At 42.9% G+C, this 22,628-nt stretch overlaps 2 protein-coding genes across 2 annotated transcripts in view; one reads left to right on the top strand and one right to left on the bottom strand.

Moving 5' to 3' along the window:
* The window catches only part of LOC110519987 (G-protein coupled receptor 39), a 57,314-nt gene extending 40,919 nt beyond the window's left edge, over positions 1 to 16,395 (top strand). Inside the window, exon 2 of the mRNA XM_036974130.1 lies at positions 14,758 to 16,395. Within this exon, the coding sequence (XP_036830025.1) occupies positions 14,758 to 15,260 (503 nt within the window). The 3' untranslated portion in view covers positions 15,261 to 16,395. The remainder of the gene's footprint in view (positions 1 to 14,757) is intronic.
* Positions 16,396 to 18,541: 2,146 nt separating this feature from the next.
* The window catches only part of LOC110519992 (ly6/PLAUR domain-containing protein 1-like), a 48,980-nt gene continuing 44,893 nt past the window's right edge, over positions 18,542 to 22,628 (bottom strand). The window contains exon 3 of the mRNA XM_021596932.2: positions 18,542 to 19,319. Coding sequence (XP_021452607.2) covers positions 19,063 to 19,319 — 257 coding nt within the window. The 3' untranslated portion in view covers positions 18,542 to 19,062. The remainder of the gene's footprint in view (positions 19,320 to 22,628) is intronic.

The raw sequence follows: 22,628 nt of genomic DNA, 5'->3' as shown, positions 1-22,628 counted from the left end.
TAAAGCTAGTAGTGCAAACACATGCAACACAAAAAGACAAGATCCCACAACAGAAAGTGGGAAAAAGGGCTGCCTAAGTATGATCCCCAATCAGAGACAACAATAGACAGCTGCCGCTGATTGGGAACCATACTCGGCCAAAAACAAAGAAATAGGCAACATAGAATGCCCACCCCAAATCACACCCTGACCTAACCAAATAGTGAAATAAAACGGCTCTCTAAGGTCAGGGCGTGACAATCTCCCTTGGAATTTTTCCTATTTTGTTGCATTACAACCTGTAATTTGAATGGATTTTGATTTTGATTTCATGTAATGGACATACACAAAATAGTAAAAATTGTTAAAGTGAAAAAAATAACACGTTTCAAAAAATTATAGAAAATTTAAAACAGAAAAGTTGTGCGTTCATATGTATTCACCCCTTTGCTATGAAGCCCCTAAATAAGATCTGGTGCAACCAAGTACCTTCAGTAGTCACATAATTAGTTAGATTGCACACATTTGGACTTTATTTAAGTGTCACATGATCTCAGTATATATACACCTATTTTGAAAGGCCCTAGAGTCTGCAACACCACTAAGCAAGTGGCACCACCAAGCAAGCTGCACCATGAAGACCAGGGAGCTCTCCAAACAGGTCAGGGACAAAGTTGTGGAGAAGTACAGATCAGGGTTGGGTTATAAAAACATATCAGAAACTTTGAACATCCCACTGAGCACCATTAAATCCATTATTAAAATATGGAAAGAACATGGCACCACAACAAACCTGTCAAGAGAGGGCTGTCCACCAAAACTCACATACCAGGCAAGGAGGGCATTAAACAGAGAGGCAACAAAGAGACCAAACATAACCCCGAAGGAACTGCAAAGCTCCACAGCGGAGATTGGAGTATCTGTCCATAGGACCACTTTAAGTCATACACTCCACAGAGCTGGGCATTATGGAAGAGTGGCCAGAAAAAAGCAATTTCTTCAAGAAAAAATAGGCAAAAACGTTTGGTGTTCGCCAAAAGGAATGTGGGAGACTCCACAAACATATGGAAGAAGGTACTCTGGTCAGGGGGGGGGGGGAATAGTAATGCATGCTCAAGTTTTATTGTCTTATTTCTTGTTTGTTTCACAATAAAAAATATTTAGCATGTTCAAAGTGGTAGGCATGTTGTGTAAGTCAAATGATACAAACTCCCCAGAAATCAATTTTAATTCCAGGTTGTAAGGCAACAAAATAGGAAAAATGCCAAGGGGGGTGAATAGTTTCGGAAGCCACTGTATGAATGATGATCGTAAAATGTATAATTTTGCCATTTGATTTAGAATTTTAGGACCTCTGTACGTATAACAAAATATATAGAAACACGTATTTGAAACATTGAATTGGCCTTTACCGCTATAGCCCATAGAAATGCATTGAATAACACATTGGTACATGGAAAAACATAAAGTGTCTATCTGAGAGATATAAGAAAACCCAGGAAAAAATCTAAATATTTGACACTTATTTGGTCATGTTACTGTGGCACATTATACCCCTATGCATTTTTTGTGATTTTTACATCCCAGTACTTGCTGCGTTACCTTCAGACTACTCCCCTGAAGCAGAACAACCGACACCTTAGTGTTTGTTTGTCACTCCAACGGTTCAGTCTTAACAGTCGGTTTTGTGAGAAGACCTTTTTGAAATGAGGACATCCGTGACAGAGAGTTCAGACGACTGCTGTATAGCTTGTGTATGTCGTAGAGCCAAACAACCGGCACTGTCATGTTTGTGATACTCAGTTTTCGATGGTGGTGACATTAGTTTGTAGCTCACACGGTTCTGGACTATTTTATTTTCCGGAATCTCTCATGTGTACGAAAAGGCGGCTTTCACAAGCCCCATGTTATGGAATAGGCGCAAACTTTATATTGGCGGAAAAAATAGGGGATTGAGCTGCAGCCACTACAAGAAACGATAATTCTCTAGCATAAACCATAGACATTCAAATCAGTAGGTAGTGATAGCCCCAACGTTATTCACATATTCCTATGGAAACTCACAATGGCGCATGAAGCAGGAAGTATTTGAATTGCTGAATGGGACTGAAGGGCACCAAAATATTGCTAAGTATCCTTGTGAAAGGGGCCGTAACTTGCAAAGGATCATGGCCGATGTAGTCATTTTCATCTTGCCTCAGACACATGCAAAGATCAAACGAGCCTCCTTGTAGCCTGCCGGCCCGTGATTGGTCTCTGTCAGCACGTGGTCCTGTGTGACGACAAATGTTTTAGTCAGAATGGATCACTATTTAATTAAATATCTTGACTTGTAGCAAACTTTTAAATAATTAATCATGGAGATCGAACTTGATCATAATAAACTAATGTTAGAGCCCAAAATGGGCATTCCCCCCCAAAATTGCGTACGTTCTGGAAATTGTAATTTACATAGGCTTTCTAGGACAGACCAGGGCTTTTGGTACTGCTAGGTTGCCACGCAGTAGCCGACCAGCATAGCTCTTGACTTGACACTGGGGGCCTGGCCTAAACACACGGAAGCTATTCAATATTAACAATGACTTCACTGTGTGACGGACAGGTGCGTCAATCAACTCTAGGGCGTTTTTAACCACACATTTGCTTACAGGTTCTATAACCTGTTTGTACTATGTAACAATAGTGGTGTAACTACCACGAAGCGATATCTAGCCACACAATACGAGAGGTTCAATCAGATAGACTCCAGTTATAGACGAGACAGGGAATGAATTGGTTGAATAATCAGCTTTAATTGCTTTCTAATTAGTAACTGGACCTGTATCATCCTTGACAGGAGAAAGTAATACTTTAGTAAGGGGGCTCTGTGGTATTGTCTGTGTATGTGTGTGTGGCATGGGACCAGGCTGTCCAGACGGTTCTTTCATAATATACAGTGTGAGGAAGCAGGAGCGCCCAGCAGGATAGCAGAAAAACAAACAGACCCAGAGCCAGAACATAAGTGTGTTTCGCCAAGCATGTATGATAACGGTGAATGCTGGTGATATACAGTGTGTGTGTTGGGAGGGAAGGGGGGATATGTATATGCAGGTGTGCACAGTTTGTGTACCTTTTGTGTGCCTTGACAACAAGGTATGACTACAAATATTTTGACTTGTATGTGTGTGGTGTGTGTTTATGGCATTAGATAGATACTAAATACTGTATTCAATCAAAGACCCATAGCACAACAAAAAAACACCAATCAACATTCATTGACAACTACCAGGCTATAACATTTGAACGTTTTACAGTTGTATTCTATTGCTGTTTCACGGGCACCAATCCATGCTGGCCAAATGCCAATGTTCCAGGTGACTGGCCACATTAGAATGAGGAAGTCATGGGATAGGAAGAGCCAAACCCGGGGATCGATTGCCTCCACAGGAATTTGGAGCAAATAGAATAGCAGTCAGCATGGTCTTCATGGCTCTCTGCTAAATGTAACATTTGGACATGGTATCAGCTAAAAGGTCACGCGGAAGATAGTCTTAATCGATTATCAAAGAAAGCTCACTCAGCCTTGCTATTGTCATTGATTTTTATTAAACTGACAGAAATGTAATAAGGTGTGTGTAAAGAAATGTATTTAAAAGTGGTTCATTATGCTCAAGGGCAACAAACTCCACACTTTAGTAACTTGTGTGTAACTGCTTATGATCCTAGTCATGAATCTTCCATTTGACAAGGAAGAAATGAACCAATTGGTTGCACTGGGTTATTTTGAATATATTATAGCCTAACATAAGTCCCCAGTTGTTTTGAATTGAAGAAAACTGGCATTTAGTACCCTTTCCTCAAAAGCAGTAGGGTAGTGAAGACTTTTGTGTTGTGTGGACCATGAACTCTTGGCTTGGTTTGAGAGTAGCAGATCAGAGAGCCGTGTTCTCATCACCTTTGTATGTATACTGCACCTGCGGGACTCTAATGCTGCACCTGCGGGACTGTATTAGTCTAATGTGAACCAGTGGACCTGTGGATAGCGCCAATAATGATCATCCACTGAAAAGTGTAAACACGGCCTCTTTTGTCTGTGTCTATCCGATAGAGAGCTCTTAGTGTGTGGTGTGTTTAGCTCTGGCTCTTTATTATCTCTCCACTGGCTTTATTCTCCTTCTCTCTTGTTATCCTGTTTCTCCTCTTTATCTCTGTCCTTCCCACTCTTCCTCTCATCTCTTTTTCTTTCTTGCAGCCTCTCTCTGCTCTCTCCCTCCCTCCCTCCCTTCTTTCTTTAGCTCTCCCTCTGTCCTTCTCATAAGCCTCAAGTCATGCGCTTGTCTTGTTAAGGGTTATTGTGACAGGCCCCTGTTTGATTTTCCACACAAAGTGGTTAAAGGTTTTTGCCATGAAAAAAAAAATCGGTTCTCAGGCTTCTTTGGTATTCAAAAATGTCTCCACATTCATATAAATTAACTTAATTTATTATGCTCCATCAAAAGCATACACAGAGTAGTACATTCCCATGTCCCACAACCCCTTCAGCAGTCTAACTGAGACATATGCTATGCTCCAGTCTCATATGTATGGAGAGTAATGTGCGTGTGCAGGAATGAAGCACGAGAGCAGCGTATACAGTACCGTGTGCAGGCTTTCCATTTTAAAATGCTGCATTGTTGCACTGCTGCATTGTTTGGAAGGGAGGCCACTGAAGGCATTTGTTAGCTGTCTGCATGTTGTGCGTTGACTGTGACAGTCAATTGTCCCTGTTGCCACTGACCCTGCTGGTAATCAGCTGACGCTGAGTGCAGTGGCCTGTCCAGCCTGTATTGGGTTGACCTCTGCTATGGCTAACATGCTATGGTCACAGCGGCCTGCTAATGGATTGGCTTCTGCCTGGAGACAAGCTAATGTGGCTTACGGTGACCGGTGGAAGTGGGCCTGTGGCCGTCATGGTTCCTCGTTCTGCTTGGGAAAAATCTAAGTTGAAGCTGGTAGCACAGATTGGAGCTTGTTAATGGAAATGGTATTGTTTCACTGGTCTGTGAGGTATTATGGCTTAGGGTATTGATACTTCACATAGATCAATATGCATACTACTGCACTCCACACTCTCATGCTCTGAGTGCGTTTTCCAACCACGTTCACTTGATTTTGTTCTTGTGAGGATGAGAGTGTGGAGCACGCATAAAGCAATACATTTGAGAAGCACTCGCACTCCCCCTACTTCCTCACGCTTCGCCTCCTCATTCATTGGACCTTCTTCCAGCCAGGACAATGGCAACACTAAACTAAACAAGATATACACAAAGCAACCGTATTAATTCATAACTATCAGCAAGCTATATGTGAATTGTAATAATGTAGCTAACCAGATAGTTTACCAGGCAAATATGACCTAAAACGAATATTATGCAGGATAGATGTAAATTCTACTACTAGCACTAGTAGCTAGCCAGTTAGCCTTATTGACTTATTATGGGCTTGCCATCTACGGTACGTAGGCAGGTAAACATGAACAAACAGAGTACGCATTCGAGAAGTGCCCTCCGTGCTCTTCGCATACTTTGATATGGACTCATACTCCAACCTTTCCGTGCTCCAATTTTGAGTAGTATGCGTCTCTGACATACCTATCTATCGTTATAGATAAAATTGACATTTGACAAGAAAATAATTACAAATCAATTTTACGTAGCTAACAAATAGCTGCTATGGAGTACTAATGACTGGCCTAAAAAGTAATTTCATTATTTGTCTATAGAAATTATATGGCCCAAACCGTGACAGTTGAATGAGAAATTCCTCCCTGGATTATTATGCTCATTTTCAATTAAAGGCCAACATGCACAAGAACAACTTGGTCTGCACAATACAAATGGCCAGAGAAGCAGATCTATTATTGATGGTCAAATTATCACAAACCCCCTGGTTATAGTAATGTAATATGGTGAGATATTTCATGCACAGTCATACACTCAGAAAATTGTGCTGTTTTTGTCAACCTTTTCTTACATTTGGACTGGTGAAAATTTGTCCAGATGTAAAAAAGGTTTGAACACCACTGGAGCAAATACAGATTTAATAGCTTTGTTATTCATGTATTCGTCCTCAATATTCTTTGAGAGGTTTCCATTTGACTTACCCTATCAGTTTTCTGTTTACCCCTTTAGGCATGTATTGTCTAGAGACATGTTTGTAATGAATAAAATATACATACTTTTTTGCCTCTCCGATGTCTGTAACTCGAGCTGTGGATCTTGTCAATTTCGATTTCCTTGAATTGATGTCAATTGGGAAATCGGTGCCCATCGACACGTTAAGTTTGAGTTCTTGATGCATTCAGTAAACACTTTCAGTAAGTTGTATCTTCAGGATGCATTTGTTGGTGTGTAACTAAGCATTATTAATTTAGATTTAGAAATATGGTTGAGTGTGGATATTGGACATAATGTATCTTCAACACAGTACTAGCATGTGCATAAGTAAGAGAATAGTTAGACTATAATAGTCCAAACTCACTACCACCCAGGGTTGGAGTTTAACCTCCACTGTTACATCTACTCCTGCGACGCCCTCTACTGCTCATCCCGTGTCTCATTAACCTGCCACCACTCCCCCAGTGCTCTCTCCCTCTCCCTCTCTCTCTCTCTGTGTGTGATTGTGTGGGCAGAGATAGGTGTGCTGAGTCAGAGCAAACCCCCACAGCTGCAACCTGTTCCATAATCAAGACCTCTACAAATAGTCAGCCCTGCCACTTCCACACTGCCAGATCGTAATCTCTGCTCAGTCAGTCTACGGTTCTATCCGTTTGTTACTATTTTGATCCTATTGTGCCTGTTTTCCTTGCCTGACACGGTTTTCCTCTCCGCTACAGTTCTGCCCGCTCTGACTCTGGTCCATGTCTCCAGTCCCACGTCTCCTCATCCTGCTACTCTGCCCTGGATTCCCCACAGTACTGCTCCCTTGGATTCCCCTCCTGACCTGCTTACCCTGTCCCAACCCCTCTTGCTCCAGCCTCAGCCTCCGCACCTAGTTTCCTGCAACCCGCCTGAGCTTCCCCTGGCCTGCACTCCATCTTCCCCCTGTGTTTCAATAAATACCTTGGTTACTTCATCCCAGTCCCCTCATCTGAGACTGCTCTTGGGTTTCTCTGTTCCACTCCGCGTAACAGTACGATCAGTAAGGATGCTTCTAACCGACTCCTGTCCCTCCATCAAGGCCCCCATAGTGTTGCTGAGATGGTATGTGAGTTCCGCACCCTCGCCGCTGAGAGCTGCAGAAATGGTAGCCCTTTCAGGGAGCATTCCAGAACGCGCTCACTGAAACCATCAAGGACAAGTTGGTGTCCAGGTATGAGCCTGATAGACTCGATGAACTCATCTCTCTCGCTATCGGCTTCGACAACCGTTTCAGTGAGCATTGGAGGGAGAGAGTAGGTAGGGTTGCATGCACCATAACATCTGTTCAGCGCCTTGTTCTCCTTCTTCGACTGCATCCCTTTCCAAGGCTCTTCCTGATCCTGAATCCATGTAGTTCGGCCGGACCCGTCTCTCTCCAGAGGAGAGGCAGAGGCGAATTGGCGCTAGGAGCTGCCTATACTGTGGCCAGGTTGGTCACTTTGTCTCCACTTGTCCCCTGCGTCCAGCAAAAAAGGGGGCTCGGCAGTAGTGGGGGATCTACTGTTGAGCCAAATCGCCGGCCCATCTTCCCGCAGACCCTTGCTTGAAGGCAACCTTGTCTGTCCGAGCCAGGCTTTTTTTCTATCTGCTCTCATCAACTCGAGCGCCGACGGGAGCTTCCTGGACCGAGGTGTTGGGCCTGGACACTGTCCCACTCGAATCACCCCTTGATACCAATGCTCTCAACGGACAGCTCCTCGCCCGTGTCTGAGAGAACCATCCCTGTCATCCCGGGTCTCTCTGGACACCACCAGGAAAAGATCAGTTTCCACATAATCGACTGTCCTTACTCCCCCCTGTTTTTTTGCCATCCATGTTTAAAGCTACACAACCCAAAGATTGACAGGACCGCCGGAAAAGTAACCACTTGGAGTTAATTTTGTCACTCTAATTGTCTACATTCTGCCCTTCCCCCTCCCTGCCTTGTCTGTGTCCCAGTTCATTCCAGAACCTCCGGACCAGTCATCAGTTCCTCCAGAGTATCACGATCAAGCTCCTGTGTTCAGCAAGCACCATGCCCTGTCATTGCCGCCTCATTGGCCATACAACTGTCCCATTTACATCCAGCCTGGAGCTCCTCTTCCCAGTAGCCGGTTATTTAACCTCTCTTGCCCCAAGGAAGAGGCTATGGTGAGGTACATCCAGGATTCTCTGGCTGCAGGACTCATCAAGCCATCTTCCTCCCCTGTGGGTGCTGGGTTTTTCTTTGTGAAAAGGAAGAATGGGTCACTGAGGCCGTGCATAGACTTCCGTGGGCTGAATAATATCACAGTAAAGATCAAGTACCACTTGCCACTCATCAGCTCTGCTTTTGCCCCCCTCCATAGTGCCATGGTGTTTACCAAACTCGACCTCCGGAATGCCTATCACCTTGTCCGCATAAGAGAGGGGGACGAGTGGAAGACTGTGTTCAACAAACCACTGGGTCACTTTGAGTATTTGGTCATGCCTTTTGGTCTTACTAACGCCCCGGCTGTTTTCCAGAACCTAGTCAATAATGTGCTGAGGGATGTGATTGGATACTTCGTTTTTGTCTATTTAGATGACATTGTGATTATTTCCAAGGACCCTGAGGCTCGCCAGCAACACATTCGCCAAGTTCTTCAATGGCTGTTGGAGAATAAGCTTTTTGTTAAAGCTGAAAAATGTGAGTTCTATGCTGCCTCAGTGTCTTTCCTGGGTTATATTATTGGACAGGGACAGTTATGTATGGACCCCGCCAAGGTCATGTCATGTTAGTCACAGAGTGGCCTGCGCCCTCCAACCTGAAGCAGCTACAGCGTTTCCTGGGGTTTGCACATTTTTACAGACATTTCCTCTGCAACTACAGCCGTCTGGCTGCAGCTCTCACCCCTCTCACCTCCACCCCATTCAACTGGACTCCTGAGGCAGAGGCAACATTCCTGAAACTCAAGCGTCGCTTCACCTCCGGTCCTTAGCCTGACCCAGGACTCCATTTCGTTGTGGAGGCGGACGCCTCTGACACCGGGGTAGGTGCTGTTCTGTCTCAACGTTATCCTTCTGATCAGACGTTCCACCCATGTGCATTCTTTTCCCGTAAACTCTCACCTGCAGAGAGGAATTTTGACATTGGAAACCAGTAACTCCTGGCAGTTAAGCTGGCTCTTGAGGAATGACGTCACTGACTGGAGGGCTCTGTCCTGCTCAGTTTGTGCCCGGAACAAAACCTCCACTAAACCCACTTCCGGGCTGCTGCGCCGTCTTCCCATACCCAGTCGCCCCTGGTCACACATAGCTCTGGACTTCATCACTGGCCTTCCCCCATCTAACAGTAACTCTGTTATCCTCACCATTATTGACATGTTTTCTGAAATGGCTCACTTCATTCCGCTCTCCAAGCTCCTGTTCTCCAGGGAGACTGCGGACCTGCTAGTACCCCATGTATTTCGTCTGGATGGCATTACCATTGACATTGTTTCCGACAGGGGACCCCAGTTTACCTCCTAGGTATGGAGATCCTTCTGTTCAGCTCTTGGTATCAATGTCAGTCTTTCTTCTGGATATCATCCCCAGACCAACGGCCAGACCAAACAGGCCAACTAAGAGATGGAGAATGCCCCACACTGCATGACATCTGCTAACCCTTCCTCCTGGAGCACTCAGCTACCCTGGGTTAAATATGTCCACAACAACCTCACCAACTCCTCATCAGGTATGTCACCTTTTGAGTGTGTTCTGGGTTACCAACCCCACTTGTTCCCCGCCCAAGAGGTTGCGGTTCCCTCTGTCCAGGACCATCTGCGCAGTTGTCTTCGTACCTGGAGGAAGGCTCAGGCTGCCCTTCTTCGTGCCCAGACAGGACCCAGTCCCAAGCCAACCATCGCCGGGTCTCAGCCCCAGTCTACACCCCAGCTCAAAAGACATGGCTCTCATCAAAGGACCTGCCATTGAAGGTGGCATCGAATAAACGTTCCATCCCGATTCATTGGTCCCTTTGAAGTTGACCGTGTCATTAACCCCTCTGCTGTGCACCTGAAACTCCCATCCTCTCTCAAGATCCATCCTGCCTTCCATGTATCCCTGATTAAACCTGTCTGCTCTAGTCCCCTGTCTCCTCCTGCAGCAGTTCCTTGAACTGCCACCACCCCAGTGCTCTCTCTCTCTCCCTCTGTGTGTGATTGTGTGGGCAGTGACAGGTGTGCTGGAGTCAGCAGATCCCCACAAGCTGCAATCCGTTCCATAATCAAGACCTCTACAAATATTCAGCCCTGCTACTTCAACACTGCCAGATCGTAATCTCTGCTCAGTCAGTCTACGGTTCTATCCGCTTGTTACTATTTAGATCCTGTTGTGCCTGTTTTCCTTGCCTGACACAGTTTTCCTCTCCGTTACTGTTCTGCCCACTCTGACTCCTGGTCCATGTCTCCAGTCCCATGTCTCCTCATCCTGCTACTTTGCCCTGGATTCCCCACTCTACTGCTCCCTTGGATTCCCCTCCTGACCTGCTTACCCTGTCTCAACCCCTCTCGCTCCAGCCTCAGCCTCCGTACCTGGTTTCCTGCAACCCGCCCGAGCTTCCCCTGGCCTGCACTCCATCTTCCCCCTGTGTTTCAATAAATACCTTGGTTACTTCATCCCAGTCCCCTCGTCTGAGTCTGCTCTTGGGTTTCCCTGTTCCACTCCACGTAACCTCCACATGCTAAACTGTCAGCTTAGTCTACTTTAGTATGACGCTTAACGCATATGATAGATGTGCTGAGACCATAACTCATGGTTTGTGCACCAATTATAGCATAAACTTAACACACCAGGCTGATGCCAATTATCTAAGCCTATACTGTATGTTTGACATTAAAGTTTTTCTGTCTTGAGTTTTTGAAGACCCATTCCTGACAGTTGGTAGATTCAAACTAAACCTTTACTTCATAGTTCCCCCAGGGATAAAGTGAAGGTTAGCTTGCTGCTTCACAGCCATGATTACTGTATGACTTTGCCTCATTGTGCATTCACACTGTGGAAGAATTCTGTTTGTAAATGGAAGATCAACCTGCTGAATGACGTCTTTCAAATAGACTCAAGTCTGCACAAAGAACATGTATGAGAAAGCCAACAGGAACTGTCATTTGCATGTGGATTTCTAGATAAGCAGCTGAGTATGTACTGGTAGTAAGAATAGTGTAAATAGTTATGTCTTGTAGAATCTACAACTTCATGTAAGTGTTTGTCAGCAAATTGTTAAACTAAATTGTTCAACTATTTATTTCAACACTTAAGGTGTTAGACTGTTTAATACTTATTTGTTTTAATATTTAAAAGTGTTCAAATAAATGAATGAGGATCGTAACTATGTGTGTGGGAGCAGTGTTTCCCCCAAAGAGGTACAGTACATACAACATTAGCCAGGTAGGAATGTATCAAAAACCTGTGCCTCATCATCACAGAGGATTTCTACAGTCTGAGACCTACCAAGAAAATGTTTTGGCCTTCTTATTAAAATCCCATTTAATTTATTTTGGCAAGGATAATGTTTAGTCATAACAATGTTTTTCAGCAGTTGCCTTTATTCTGGGATTTTCTTTTAAAAATAATTGCCTGGCACAGTTACACTTCAGTTACACCCAGCTAAGAAAGCCCCATTAATGAAAACATAAATCGGATAAAAATACATATATCCCTGTTTAGGTTTTTTCTTCATTTGTTGTATAATGTTTTTCATTAGAATGGGTACTGTTGTAGTCTGACATTCAATAAAATGAGCAAGGAGACAGTAAGAAAGTTTAATTACCCTTTAGGGAATTTCTCTAATGGACCCCTCACAGTGTCGACCCATACTGCACCTCTTACACTCTCAGCTCCACTTTACTGTGAGACAGGGCTGAAGAAAATAACTCCACACCCCATAATTTCTGTTTTCCCTTTTTTTGAATTTCGTAGCATTTCAATTTCAGTCCTCAATTCATAATAGTAGAATGCTGATATGAATATAAATAAATACACATTACTTAAATGCAATTTGAAATCACCTTGCCCTAAGGACTAGCTGGCAGTGTTTTTTTTTTACAACAGCACAGACCTGTATTTTTTTAACAGTGCACTTAATCTCAAAGGGCTGTTTTTGTCTTAGTATAATTAGCATTATAAATCACCAGGGGAAACTAAATCAGTTAACGTAAAGAGACAGCACAAAAATTTCCAAAAACACCAACAAAAGGCATTGTTTCTGAGTATTCTTGAAAGCATATCATTGCATCAACGCTGGTTTAGATGGCAAAGCAAACCCAATCTACACAAAAATATTTGCATTATTCAGTAGTCCACTGACCTGGGTTGAAATACTTTTTGGGGTATTTCAATGACATTTCAGAGTAAGTACAGTATTTGGATATTTCATTTAGAATACAAGTAGTTGAGTATTTTAATGTATTTGGAAATACATTTGGAAAGTATAGGCATGTACACTGAGTGTATAAAACGTTAGGAACACCTGATCTTTCCATGGCAGACTAACCAGGTGAATCCAGGTTAAAACTATAATCCCTTATTGATGTCACCTGTTAAATCCACATCAATCAATTGAGACATGGATTGTTATGTGTGATATTCAGAGGGTGAATGGGCAAGACAAAATATTTAAGTGCCCTTGAACGGGGTACGGTTTTCTCGCTCAACTGATTCCTGTGTGTATCTAGAATGGTCAAAGGACATCCAGCCAACGGCAGGCCAGTGGTCGAAAATGGGTCATTGATGAAAGAAGTCAAAGGAGGCTGACATGAGTTGTGCAGAGCAACAGACGGGCTACAGTTAGTCAACTGAGTGTCTAGTTTGAGAAACAGACGCCTCACAAGTCCTCAACTGGCAGCTTCATTAAATAGTACCCGTAAAACACCAGTTTCAACGTCAACAGTGAAGAGGCGACTCTGGGATGCATGCCTTCTAGGCAGAGTTGCAAAGAAAAAGCCATATCTCAGACTGGCCAATAAAGATTAAGATGGGCAAAATAACACAGACACTGGACAGAGGAACTCTGCCTAGAAGGCCAGCATCCCGGTGTCGCCTATTCACTGTTGACGTTGAGACTGGTGTTTTGCGGGTACTATTAAATCAAGCTGCCAGTTGAGGACTTGTGAGGCTTCTGTTTCTCAAACTAGACACTATAATGTACTTGTCATCTTGCTCAGTTGCGCACTGGGGCCTCCCACTCCTCTTTCTATTCTGGTTAGAGCCAGATTGTGCTGTTCTGTGAAGGGAGTACTACACAGCGTTGTACAAGATCTTCAGTTTCTTGGCAGTTTCTCGCATGGAATAGCCTTCATTTCTCAGAACAACAATAGACTGACGAGTTTCAGAAGTAAATTCTTTGTGTCTGGCCATTTAGAGCCTGTAATCGAACCCACAAATGCTGATGCTCCAGATACTCAACTAGTCTAAAGAAGGCCAGTTTTATTGCTTCTTTAATCAGAACAACAGTTTTCAACTTGTTCTAACATAATTGCAAAAGGGTTTTCTAATGATCAATTAGCCTTTTAAAAGGATAAACCTGGATTAGCTAACATGGTTGCTGATAATGGGTCTCTGTGTGCTTATGTAGATCATCCATAAACATTCTGCTGTTCCCAGCTACAATAGTCATTTACAACATTAACAATGTCTACACTGTATTTCGGATCAATTTGATGTTATTTTAACGTACAAAAAATGTCTAAGTGGCCCCAAACTTTGAACGGTAGTGTATATGAAGTCTGGTGTGACGTTTGCAATTCTATTGCTTTTAATCTTTGTTATCATTTTGTCACAATTTATTAAACTTGTGGGTCTTTAATCAGCAGAGGACTCTTCAGATTTTCCTGGTTTTAATTTGACTGAATTAACTGTTTGATACATGGAACTAGGTAGTACTGAATTGAGTGACGTGTTGTCATATGTAAGTAGGGGGGCTACTTTGACCCAAATAACTTAATAGAATTCTATGGGAAAGCCATTCATTCTTGGTGCTTTTCTCCATGCAACTGTTTTAACAGCATCTAATATTTATTCTTGGGTGATCTCTGTTTTTAGTCATTATTTTTTGTCTGCTGATAATTGCTTCAGAGTTGTTGAGTCTAAGAAGGCGATAGGAACAGTCCAACTGTTGTTTAATTCTGATTTATATACATTTTCCTAACTTTTAAAATTGTCATTGTGTTGTTGTTTCTAATTACCGCTTTGTATCTTTATCTTTAAAACATGTAAAATTATTACTCGTTTTGTGGGAGCTGCAAGATATCTGTCAGGTTTATTTGCCACACTCAGTGTATTTTAAAATATGAAATATTTAAACACCCCATGCATTTGAACCCAGGTCTTCTAGGTGGTATTTGAAATAATATATTTGTTAATAAGTATTTGAAAATAATTCTTGCTATTTTATAGGATGTTATTTGAAAATACTTTCAAACACTTCAAACAGAAGTAGCTGATTTAATCACTTTATTTGAAAATACACATAAAACAAGTATTTAAATATCAAATACTTAATATGGATATATTTTAACCCAACTGCCCAACTTTTGGTCCACTGCCCCCTACTACCATTATCGAATATTCTTAATTACTTTTTCTCTTTCCTTCCTTCCCTCTCTCTCTCTCTCTCTCTCTCTCGCTCCCCCTCCCTCTTTCTCAGGTTTAATCGTGGGCTCACTTACCGTGTGCTGGCTGCCCAACCAGGTGCGTCGCCTGATGACTGCCGCCGTGCCCAAGTCCAGCTGGACCATGTCCTACTTCCGCAACTATGTGGTGCTGCACCCTGTGGCCGACACCTTCTTCTACCTTAGTTCCGTGCTCAACCCCTTCCTGTACAACCTCTCTTCCCGCCAGTTCCGACAGGTCTTCGTCCAGGTGCTACGCTGCCGCCTCACCATCGAGCACGTAAACAAACGGACTCTGAGGAGCTTCGAGGCCAACTCGGCCCGCTCACTGCGGCCCCTGCTAAAGTCACTGCGTCGTGGTGGTGGCAACAGGTCTACTCAGACTCAGAGCAAGGAGTTCAAGATGCCTACATTCACTACCTTCCATAGTCCTAAGGACACTCCCCCTCGCAGCCCTGAGGAGGCCCTCCCCACAACCGATGAATCACTTTCAAATTCAGTCGGAAAGGGAAACATCCCCGAAGAGACTGAAATATAAGTTTATTAAAATACACGTATGACAGTTGTTTTGACTTGTGCTCTAACATGCTTCTTGGCTGAGGTTATGAAGTAGAATTGACGTTGTGAGTCAATACAGTCCAGAAAGACTTCTAGGTGACTTTGAAAGATGAACCAAAAGAGAGACACTTAGCTGTGTTCAGTATTACAGTATTCAATTCATCGGAGAGGGATACAGGGTGTCATCCAACTCAGATTTCAACAATCTGCCACAAGCTGATTTGTCAGAGTCTAAAATACAGTAATACATCCAGTCAAAGAACAGTCAGGACATTTTTACCAATTTCATCTCATACTGTACATTGTAATACCTGGAACACTGGAAAAGCTTGGTATTTGAACAGTGTTAATTACAGTGATTTGTTTCCATTACATGAGATGACACTTCTCTTGGCCCTACTGTAACTCATATTTTCACAGTCACTTAAGATGCGACTGAAAACTAAGCTCAACATTATTCATCATGACATGGTGTCTGCATTGTACATTGTGTCCAAAGTCTACTTTTCTATTCATTTGTGTGGCATCCACTGACAGAGTTGACCACTTCCTAAATTGGACCCAGTGCATATGATTTGATCTCAAGACAAATGTAATTTTTGTTTCATCACTACAGTATCAGCATCATTATTTTAACATTAAAAATGGTCACTTCCTCTGTTGTGTTATTTGTGGGTTTTTTTCATCTTTTGTCTCTGTACTCCATTTTATCTACTGTACAAATATACCTCATCCAGTTCATCTATAAATGTACATATTACCTTCTAGTGCCCTCAGTTGGCCAGTCAACAGCTATGTTTCGCTTAACTTGTCCAGTGACTTTTTTGTTGACATTTAGAAAGTTTGCATAGAAAATACATGTGACAATTGCCTGTTACGGTGCGTTTCCAATTAACTATCTTGTGTCAATAAAAACAGCTGTACATAGTGATGTCACACCTAAAAAACTTTTTTTTTAGCAAAAACCTACAGTGTCGAATAAAATGTGGTTTATGTGATTCTATTACACATTTAGGCAAATAGCGCATTAATAATTTGGCGACAGCCAGTATGCCCTCCCACCTATCTGTTTAATTTCTCAGGTAGGCTTGCAAAAGCCAGCAACATTGATCAAATGAAATAATTTACTAATATTTGCCATATTATAATAACTATCATGTGCCAACGTACTGCCACCGTCCATGCCATGGTGAAACTTACACTAATGTAGATCTGAAATAATTGGATGGTAAATCTTGCCAGCAGGGCAAGAAAAGCAAGGCAAAGCAATTCAGGCCTCTTTGTGAAAGTCAGGACAATCCTTGTCCTGCAAAGAAACATTGATTTTATAGTATTTTTTGTTGTTGTTCCAAGCAGTTGGCATTTAGAACTAAACGTGGAGTGGAGCTTTAAAGTAATGCGATGACATCATGTGCCCAGCATACAGTACTGGTCAAAAGTTTGGACACAGCTATTAGTTCAAGGATTTTTCTTTATTTTTACTATTTTACACATGGCAGAATAATAGTGAATACATAAAAACTATGAAATAACACATATGGAATAATGTTCTAACCAAAAAAGTGTTAAACAAATCAAAATATATTTTATATTTGAGATTCCTCAAAGTAGCCACCATTTGCCTTTATGACAGCTTTGCACACGCTTGGCATTCTCTCAACCAGCTTCACCTGGAATGCTTTTCCAACAGTCTTGAAGTCTTGAAGGAGTTCCCACATATGCTGAGCCCCTGTTGGCTGCTTTTCCTTCACTCCACAGTCCAACTCATCCCAAACCATCTCAATTGGGTTGAGGTCAGGGGATTGTGGAGGCCTGGTCATCTGATGCAGCACTCCATCACTCTCCTTCTTGGTCAAATAGCCCTTACACAGCCTGGTAGTGTGTTGGTCATTGTCCTGTTGAAAAATAAATGATAAGCTCAATCCACTAAGCTCAAACCAGATGGGATGGCGTATCGCTGCAGAATGCTGTGGTAGCCATGGTTAAGTTTGCCTTGAATTCTAAATAAATCACTGACAGTGTAACCAGCAAAGCACCTTCACGCCACCACGCCATCACACCTCCTCCTCCATGCTTCATGGTGGGTACCACAAATGTGGAAATCATCCGTTCACCTACTCTGCGTCTCACAGAGACAGAGTGGATGAGTCCAAAAATCCGAAGGACAGATTTCCACCGGTCTAATGTCCATTGCTCATGTTTCTTGGCTCAAGCAAGACTCTTCTTCTTATTGGTGTCCTTTAGTAGTGGTTTCTTTGCAGCAATTCAACCATGAAGGCCTGATTCACACAGTTTCCTCTGAACAGTTGATGTTGAGATGTGTCTGTTACTTTAACTCTATGAAGCATTTATTTGGGCTGCAATTTCTGAGGCTCGTAACTCTAATGATATTATCCTCTGTAGCAGATGTAACTCTGAGTCTTCCATTCCTGTGCGGTCCTCATGAGAGCCAGTTTCATCATAGCGCTTGATGGTTTCTGCGACAGGACAGATTTCCACCGGTCTAATGTCCATTGCTCATGTTTCTTGGCTCAAGCAAGTCTCTTCTTCTTATTGGTGTCCTTTAGTAGGAGTTTCTTTGCAGCAATTCAACCATGAAGGCCTGATTCACACAGTTTCCTCTGAACAGTTGATGTTGAGATGTGTCTGTTACTTTAAATCTATGAAGCATTTATTTGGGCTGCAATTTCTGAGGCTCGTAACTCTAATGATATTATCCTCTGTAGCAGATGTAACGCTGAGTCTTCCATTCCTGTGCGGTCCTCATGAGAGCCAGTTGCATCATAGCGCTTGATGGTTTCTGCGACTGCACTTGAAGAAACATTCAAAGTTCTTGAAATGCTCCGCATCGACTGACCTTCATGTCTTAAAGTAACAATGGTCTGTTGTTTCTCTTTGATTATTTGAGCTGTTCTTGCCATAATATGGACGTGGGCTTTTACCAAATAGGGTTATCTTCTGTATACCAACTCTACCTTGTCACAACACAACTGATTGGCTCAAATGCATTAAGAAGGAAAGAAATTCCACAAATTAACTTTTAACAAGGCACACCTGTTAAAATTGAAATGCATTCCAGGTAACTACCTCATGAAGCTGGTTGAGAGAATGCCAAGAGGGTGCAAAAAGCTGTCATCAGGGCAAATGGTGGCTACTTTGAAGAATCTCAAATTGAAGATATATGTTGATTTGTTTAACACTTTTTTGGTTACTACATGATTCTATGTGTTATTTCATAGTTTTGATGTGTCCACTATTATTCTACAATGTAGAAAATAGTAAAAAATAAAGAAAAATCCTGTAATGAGTAGGTCTGTCCAAACTTTTGACTGGTGGCAATCAGCATTTATTCAAAAAAACACTGTTTCCATCATTGTAGCAATAAGGAATGTTCAGCAAAAGTTAAATACACCCCTGTCAAATGGATAAAAATGTTGTCGATCTATATCTTCCATTTCCATTACACGTAGCTTGCTTTTGTCAAATAAACTTGGGTCATTGGTTAACCTGCCCATTGTCTATCAAACATGTGGTGCACCTGACTCACTCGATAAACATATTTGTCAGGATCAATACCTAATTTCAGTCAATGTCTTTAGACCTCAAGTTACTGTCCATATTAGGACATTTTCTAAATACGGTGTCCATGATAGGACAGTGTCACACATCCATTAAAGATATGGACACCGTACAGGCTGGGAAACCTTTCACTGAAACACAGGCTGAGTCCAAAAGCTGGACCACAGTCTTGATGAGACAAAACCAGCCAATCATAGGCTCTGTCAGCAGAATATGGAGAATGGGTGCAGGAGGAAGGGAATAAAAATGAGGGCGAGGCTGTGTGGTGGGATTAGAGACGAGGCAGCAGAGGGAACTCTTTTTCTGGAACTCTGTTTCTTCTGACGCGGTCCATTACAGAGGGGTGTGTTGCAGCAGCTGATGCACACTGAGTTGAGTTTCCCCGTGCAGAACTGCTGGTAGCCAGAGGAGGCGATGAGGCAGGCACCAGACGAGGCGCAGGACTTGCGGTAGTGTTTTCCTGAAAAAAAGGACAGAAACATTGGCATTAGATACTGTATGCCAAGATATGTATAACACACCTCTGAGGTAAGCTGAGCTGTACTACACTGTGGGCTTGGTAAGCCATCCACCATAGTTGCTGGAACCGGGCTGGTCAGGACGACGTGAAAATAAAATACAGTTTGAATCAGGCAGTCTGTGTATGTCTGTGTGATTGTTTATGGAAAGCAAATCTACACCTAAAATGTGTGGTTTATTAGAGGAGTTCTAATAATTAATACATTGTAATACAGCCATACAGTGCACAGACAAGTTATTAGATCTGTTGTTAGACATTAATGAACATTTGGAAAATCGTCCATCGATCGATTTCCCGATCTCTATTTACAGTGTGTGGCATAACTAAAACATGTATCCAGGGTTCGGGCACTCCAACTAGACAGCGTGGTCAAGGTGAGACTCTTGAGAGAGCTTCTTTACTAATTCAGTGATCCCATAGTGAATCTACAAGCTGTGTCTTCACAAAGAAAACCAATTATCAAGTAATGGAGTCAGGTAATGTATGCCCTCTTCCATGTTACCAAACGCACAATAGCAGAAGGAGGTCCTCCTGAGTCACAGAAGATGCATTAGTCATTATTCTGAGATAAAAGTCAGTCCATGAAAATTACAATTACAAGGTATGCACCAATAATCACCTGGATGGCTATGTATTCTAATGCATTCGAGTTGATTCTCTTGAAGATTATTACCCGCGGCCGTGTCCATTGGTTTTGCATGAAGGTTCTCAAGGCCACCGAATTTCTGTTATGTTCAAGATATTGGGCTCTTGAGAATGATTATGTTAAGAATTTTCCAGAGTATGAATTTTCTACAGATAGTCTGCTGTAGTGTAATCATATTGTGAGTGGACATTGGGTGTGGCAGTGCTTATCATTTAGAGTGCAATGTACATGTAGACCTGTGGCATACAATACAGGGAAGACAAAAATTAGCTGAGTCTGAGAGTGATACTTACACTAAATGACCAAAAGTATGTGGACACCTGCTCGTCGAACATCTCATTCCAAAATCATGGTCATTAATATGGAGTTGGGAAGGCTTTCCACTAGATGTTGGAACATTGCTGTGGGGACTTGCTTCCATTCAGCCACAAGAGCATTAGTGAGTTCGGGCTCTGATGTTGGGCGATTAAGCCTGGCTCGCAGTCAGCGTACCAATTCATCCCAAAGGTGTTCGACGGGGTTGAGGTCAGGGCTCTGTGCAGGCCTGTCAAGTTCTTCCACACTGTTCTCGATAAACCATTTCTGTATGGCCCCTTCTTTGTACATGGGGGGCATTGTCATGCTGAAACAGGAAAAGTCCTTCAACAAACTGTTGCCACAAAGTTGGAAGCACAGAATCGTAGCATTAAGATTTCCCTTCACTGGAACTAAGGGGCCTAGCCCAAATGATGAAAAACAGCGCATTTCCACTGCTTCAGAGTCCAATGGTGGCGAGCTTTACACAACTCCAGCCGACACTTAGCATTGCACATGGTGATCGTAGGCTTGTGTGCTGCTGCTCGGCCATGGAGACCCATTTCATGAAGCTCACAATGAACAGTTCTTGTGCTGGCCTTTCTTCCAGAGGCAGTTTGGAACTCGGTAGTAAGAGTTGCAACTGAGGACAGACTATTTTTTACGCGCTGTGCGCTTCAGCACTCGGCGGTCCCATTCTGTGAGCTTGTGTAGCCTAGCACTTCACAGCTGAGCCATTGTTGCTCCTAGACGTTTCCACTTCACAATAACAGCACTTACAGTTGACCAGGGCAGCTCTAACAGGGAAGACATTTGATGAACTGACTTGTTGGAAAGGTGGTATCCTATGACGGGCCACGTTGTAAGTTACTGAGCACTTCAGTAATGCCATTTTACTGCCAATGTTTGTCTACGGAGATTTCATGGCTTTGTGCTCAATTTTATACACTTGTCAGCAACAGGTGTGGCTGAAATAGCCAAATCCACTAATTGGAAGGGGTGTCCACATACTTTTGTATATACAGTATAGTTTATGTGAATAACCAGTGTCAACAGGACATGCAAAGCAAAGCATGAAATGCAGTTTTAGGGAGAGGCTTAACTCAACACGGAGAACAGTGTCATAAAGAAATTGTTTACAGTTGACAAGACAATATTGTAATTCCACTTATCTCTTCCCAACTGGTATCAAACTATCAATTGTGAACAGAGTATATCCAGGATATCCTGGCACGCCACAAAGAGCTTTCAGGTCGTGGAACACTGTACTTAAATGAAAGACAATAGCTTAAATGAAATGTAACTTATGCTTCATAAACAGGTGTAGACTTACTGGCCCTTGCCAACAATGCAGAGAAAGAAAATAGAGAAATAATACAAAATGAATAACATGTAATAATAAAATGAATAATAAATACACAATGAGTAATGATAACTTGGCACAGGGTACAAGTACGATGTCAATGTGCAGCGGTATGAGGTAATTGAGGTAAATATGTAAATATAACTAGGAATAAAGTGACTAGCCAATAGGATATATAGTATAATAAACAGTAGCAGCAGCATATGTGAAGAGTCAAAAAAGTTAGTGCAAAAAGGGTCAATGCAGTCCGAATAGCTATTTGGTTAACTATTTAACTATTTATCAGTCTCATGGCTTTGGGGGTAGAAGCTGTTCAGGGTCCTGTTGGTTCCAGACTTGGTGCCGCTTGCCATGCGGTAGCAGAGAGAACAGTCTATGACTTGGGTGTCTGGAGTCTTTGACAATTTCTAGGGCCCTCTTGGATGGCAGGGAGCTCGGCCCCAGCGATGTACTGGGCTGTACACATTACCCTCTGTAGCGCCTTGCAGTCGGATGCCAAGCAGTTGCCATACCAAGTGGTGATGCAGCCTGTTGAGATGCTCACAGTGATGCAGTTGTCAAAACTTTTTTGAGGATCTGAGGGCCCATACCAAATCTTTTTAGCCTCCTGAGGGGGAAGAGGCGTTGTTGTGCCCTCTTCACAACTGTGTTGGTGTACGTGACCATGCTAGATCTTTAGTGATGTGGACACTGAGGAACTTGAAGCTCTCGACCCACTCCACCACAGCCCAGTTAATGTAAACGGGGTCGTGGTCAGCCCTCCATTCCCTGTAGTCCACGATCAGTTCCTTTGTCTTGCTGACGTTGAGGGAGAGGTTGTTTTCCTGGCACCACATTGCCAGGTCTCTGACCTCCTCCCTATAGGCTGATGGTGTTGGAGTCATGCCTGGCCACGCGGTCATGGGTGAACAGGGAGTACAGGAGGGGACTAAGCATGTACCTCTGA

Source organism: Oncorhynchus mykiss, chromosome 3 (assembly GCF_013265735.2).
Source record: "Oncorhynchus mykiss isolate Arlee chromosome 3, USDA_OmykA_1.1, whole genome shotgun sequence".
Classification (NCBI taxonomy): Eukaryota; Metazoa; Chordata; class Actinopteri; order Salmoniformes; family Salmonidae; genus Oncorhynchus; species Oncorhynchus mykiss.
This window is presented reverse-complemented; position numbering and strand designations above follow the sequence as displayed.